The sequence below is a fragment of the Lepidothrix coronata genome, unplaced genomic scaffold, assembly GCF_001604755.1.
Source record: "Lepidothrix coronata isolate B3197 unplaced genomic scaffold, Lepidothrix_coronata-1.0 Scaffold483, whole genome shotgun sequence".
Taxonomy (NCBI): domain Eukaryota; kingdom Metazoa; phylum Chordata; class Aves; order Passeriformes; family Pipridae; genus Lepidothrix; species Lepidothrix coronata.
Window position 1 is genome coordinate 3665 of NW_016690663.1, and position 4995 is coordinate 8659.

Genomic DNA, 4995 nt, shown 5'->3' on the forward strand with positions numbered 1-4995 from the left:
TCCTAGAATCCAAATCCAGCCCCAGTCCTGTGTCCTGGAACCCAAATCCACCCCAGTCCTGTGTCCTGGAACCCAAATCCAGCCCCAGTCCTGTGTCCTGGAACCCAAATCCAGCCCCAGATCCTGTGTCCTGGAGCCCAAATCCAGCCCCAGTCCTGTGTCCTGGAGCCCAAATCCAGCCCCAGTCCTGTGTCCTGGAGCCCAAATCCAGCCCCAGTCCTGTGTCCTGGAGCCCAAATCCAGCCCCAGTCCTGTGTCCTGGAACCCAAATCCAGCCCCAGATCCTGTGTCCTGGAGCCCAAACCAGCCCCAGATCCTGTGTCCTGGAGCCCAAATCCAGCCCCAATCCAGTGCCCCCGGAGCCCGTCACGGATGAGCAGCTCCCAAAGCCGTGTCCCTGTGCACTGGGCTGGAAGGAGCCTGGGGATCCAGGGGTGATTTTAGGCCGTGGCTGCTGACAAAGGCAGGCAGGGAGAGCTGCCCCCCGCCCTCCCTTCCCTCCCCTCCCAGCTCAGGCCGTGCCCTGGGGCTGCTCCAGGCGGGATTTCAGCCCTCGGGGGAAGCGACAGCCCCTCCCTGGGATGTGTTTTTGGCAAAAGAGGCCGAACAAAAGAGCTTTGAGTGGCCTGGTTGTGAGGGAGGGATTATCCCAGAGCCAGGCCCCTGCCCTGCTGCTCCCTGTCTGCAGGGACCCGTGTCTGCCCGCAGCAATCAAAGCTGCTGCGGCTTTAAACCGGGCTTGGGGTTAATCCCAGCCGTGTTCCCTGGCCCAGCACTAATCCCAGAGCCCGGAGAGGGGGGTTGGATTCGTTGGATTCAGTGCCTGGACCACCTGCAGGCAGCAGGGCAGGGCTGGGGCAGCCCCTGAGGCTGCTCCTTCCCTTCCAGGGAGCTGATGGAAAAGGGGGAGAGAGACTTTGGCACGGGCAGAGAGGGACAGGGCACGGGGGGGTGGGTTTAGACTAAAAGAGGGCAGGGGTAGGTGGGATTTTGGGAAGGAATTCCTGGCTAGGAGGGTGGGGAGGGGCTGGGGTGGATTTCCCAGAGAAGCTGTGGCTGCCCCAGCCCTGGAAGTGTCCAAGGCCAGGCTGGAGAAGGGAAGGCTCCAGGGAGGCCTGAGAGCCCCTTCCAGGGGCCTGAAGGGGCTCCAGGAGAGCTGGAGAGGGACTTGGGACAAGGGATGGAGGGACAGGACACAGGGAATGGCTTCAAAGTGAAAGAGGGGAATTTAGGTGGGATATTGGGAAGGAATTCCTGGCTGTGAGAGTCTGGGATGGAATTCCCAGAGAAGCTGTGGCTGCCCCATCCCTGGAAGTGTCCCAGGCCAGGTTGGAGCAACCTGGGCTAGTGGAAGGTGTCCCTGCCCTTGGCAGGGGGTGGAGTGGGATGATCTTTAGGGTCCTTCAAACCCAAACCAGTCTGGAATTCTTTTATCTGGAATTATTTATCTGCCTCCTCAGCATCCCAGGGCCATCCCAAGGCTGGGCTTCAATCCCAGACAGCGGGACGTTGATCTCCAAGGGCTGTTTTGGCTCCAGGGCTCTGTTTATCCAGCCTGTCCCGGGTGCTGCAGGGGGAGAATTCCCCCCCTTGGCCTCTCCCTTGCGTCTCCCGCTTTTCCTGCTGCTGTTTTTCCCCTTTCCTCCCCCTCCCCTCCGAGGCTGGAGCCCCCTGACCCCCTCTCCTGTCTCCCTGCAGGACCCTCAGCCCCAGAGCAAGAAGCTGAGGACAGAGAGCTGGGAGAGGAGTGTGGGCAAACTCAACAGCAAGGCCCAGCTGGCTGGGCTGGTGTCCCTGAGGAAGCAGAAGGCGGATCCAAGCCTGGAAAATGGGATGAAGAGCCAAGGCACCGGTACCTGCCCCGGGCTGGGCCCTCAGGGGGGGCTCTGGCAGCTCCCAAGGGGGGTTTGACTCCGTTTTCAGAGCCTGGAGTGAAGCTCTTGGTGGGAGAACCGGGGTCTGTCCGTGCTTCCAAGGGTTTTCCCGGCTCCTTCCAGGCTCCTGGCGCCGAGCCACGGCCTTGGGGACTGGTTGTTGGGGCACAGATGGGACACTGGGAGCGTCACAACAGCGGGATGGGGCTGGGAAAGCGGGAGGGTTGCTTTGGTTTGGGGGCCTGCTGATAAATCCTGGGAAACCGGGGGAGTTGGGAAGCTTTTGGGGGCAGAAAACAGGGTGAGAGGCTTCCCAGCACCCAGAGAGCCAGAGGATCCATGGATTTGGGGAGGGATGGATTCATTGGTGCTGGGCTGGGTGATCCTGAGCCTTTGGCTTAGGGAGTCCCTGTGGGGGATCCATGAGGGGGGATCAGCTCTCTGGGGGCTCCCTGAGGAGGGATCAGCTCTCTGAGGGATCCCTGGGGAAGGACAGGTCTTGGAGTTGTCCCATTTATTCCCACATTTTCCCAGCCACCTGCTCCTGGCTGCTGGCAAGGACTGTGCAGCCAAATCCTGCTGGAGCAGCTCCTGCCCCTCAAGGATTCGGGATCTCAGCCAGAGTGGTGGGATCCAAGAGCTGGCCCTGATCCCCCTTTTCCAGTGGCTGGAATCTCCTTTGGTGGGGGGCTGTGGAGACAGAAGGGGGTTCACAGACCTTGGGCCAACGTTGAGGGGTGTGGGGGCTCCGTGTCCACCTGATTTATCCCTGTCATTCCCATCAGGATCAGGCCCGGGGTGAGCCCCTGGATGGAGCCTCTGGGATGAGGCCAAGCAGGCCGGTGGGATTTGCCATGGGGGGACTGTCCCTGCTGGTCTCTGCCCTCTCCCTCCTCTCCCAGGCTCCAGGGGGCTGTCCCTGATGGTCTTCCCTCTCTCCCTGCTCTTCCAGGCTCGATTCCCACCCCGACCAGCACCTCCACGTCCTCCCTCAGCTTGTTGGGAGCCTACTCGGACAGCGAGGACAGCGAGGACTGAGGAGCCACCTGGGCAGGATGGGGATGTTCCTGGATGGCAGCAGCTGCCCCTGGAGCCCCACGTGGAGCTGGAAGCACAGCCTGGGCCCAGGGAATTCCAGGCCAGCTGCTGTTCCCAAATCCTGACCCGCCGTGCCCGCCCTCGCTGCTGGCACACAGAGGAGCTGCTCCCGTGGGAAGGGGGTTTCCCTGGAGCAGGGATCCTGTGGGAAGCCTCTGTGCCCAATCCCAGCATCCAGCCAGCCTGGTGTGGGTCCCAGCCCTGCTCCCAGGATGTGGTGGGAAGCACAGGACTCTGCTGTCTCCATCCTGGGGGTGCCCAGGCCCTGGTTTGGGGGCTCACTGACCCTCCCACAGCAGTGAAGGGACCTCGGAGCCGCCCTTCCCACTGGAATGTGGAGGCAAGGTGGGCACTCACCCCTCTGCCACCTCAGGAGGGCCCACCACCCCTTTTTTTGTCCCTGGAGCCCAAATCCTGAGTCCTGGAGCTGTGTTGTCCCTGCTCCAAGTGACCCTGAAGCCCTAATCCAGTGTCCTGGAGCCCAAATCTGGAATCCTGGAGCTGTCATGTCCCTGCTCCAAGTGACCCTGGACCCCTTTTCCGTCTCCTGGGGGGCTCAGATCCCACCTTTGTGACTGGGTCCTGCCCCCCAGCCCCGGGGGGCTCACCCAGCCCCACACTGTGGGGGTGTGGGTATTCTGCCAGCAGCCCCCTCCCCTCCCTGAGCCCCCCCAGATGTCCCCAGGAGCTCGGTGACAAACCCCTCCCCGCCCTTCCCCGGCTCCAGCAGCCACAGCTCCGGAATAAATTGGATTTGTCAGAGCCAGTTGCTTCCTGGTCTTCCAGAGGGTGATTTGTACGTGGGCACCGGGGCGGGTCCTGCCCCTGGGGACCCCCCACCCACCCAACCGGGGGCTCCCCTCATCAAGGCACCCCCTTGCTAATTGCTGGGTGCTAATTAACCCGCTCTCAGAGGGCTCTGGGGGGGGCTGGGGGGCCGGGGGGGGCTGGGGGGCATCAGGGAGAGCCAGGGAGAAAGGCAGCACCCCCCCAATCCCAATTAGCATTCCATGCACATTCCCTGTAATTGGCCTCTTCAAACATTAATGAGCCTTGGGCTCGGCCCTGAGCTTTTGGGGGGGTCAGGACTTGGGGGGCCCTGGCTGTGTCCCCCCCTCCCAGACATGTCCTGCTCCCCCTCGCCCCTCCCAGCACCCCCTGGCACCGCGTGGGACCCCCGGGAAGGGACCCCCCGAGAGGGACCTTTGTTCTGGGGACAATACAAGGGGCATGGCCGGGGGGGGGGACCCCAAACCTCCGACCCCCCCCAGTGTGGTGTCTGAGCCCCCCACCCCAAACCCCGGGGCAGAGGGGGAGGCAGAGCCCCCCGTGCCCCCCCAATGAGCTCCCCGGGAGGGCGGGGGGGTAGCCCTGACATTGGGGGGGGCTCCCTGTGCCCCCCAAAACCCCCGGGCTCGGTGCCCACCCCTCCCACGAGCCGTTTCCCCGCCCACCCGGGGCAGCCCCGGGAGCCCGGAGGGGTCGGTGGGGGGGTCCCTATGCGGGGGTCCCATTGACCCCCCCCACTTCTCCCACTGTCACACGGCGGGGGGGGTCTTTCGGTGCCACTCGGGGGTCTCGATGTCACTCGGGGGTCGCGCTGTCACTTGGGGGTCTCGATGTCATTCGGGGGTCCCGCTGCCCCCCATCACTCGATTGGGGGGGGTCACCCGTCCCCTCCCGGGGCTGCTCCGCGGGGTCCCGGTGACCCCCCCTTCTCCCACTGTCACACGGCGGGGGGGGTCTTTCGGTGCCACTCGGGGGTCTCGATGTCACTCGGGGGTCGCGCTGTCACTCGGGGGTCTCGATGTCATTCGGGGGTCCCGCTGCCCCCCATCACTCGATTGGGGGGGGTCACCCGTCCCCTCCCGGGGCTGCTCCGCGGGGTCCCGGTGACCCCCCCTTCTCCCACTGTCACACGGGGGGGTCTTTCCCGATGCCACCTGGGGGTCCCGGTGCCACTCGGGGGTCCCGCTGCCCCCCATCACTCGATTGGGGGGGGTCACCCGTCCCCTCCCGGGGC

General features: G+C 64.3%; 1 protein-coding gene across 1 annotated transcript in view; it reads left to right on the plus strand.

Moving 5' to 3' along the window:
* Positions 1–3725, plus strand: part of CCDC94 (coiled-coil domain containing 94) — a 6971-nt gene extending 3246 nt beyond the window's left edge. Inside the window, exons 4-5 of the mRNA XM_017839802.1 lie at positions 1668–1852; positions 2827–3725. Of these exons, the coding sequence (XP_017695291.1) occupies positions 1668–1852; positions 2827–2912 (271 nt within the window). The 3' untranslated portion in view covers positions 2913–3725. The remainder of the gene's footprint in view (positions 1–1667; positions 1853–2826) is intronic.
* The last annotated feature ends 1270 nt before the right edge of the window (positions 3726–4995 follow it).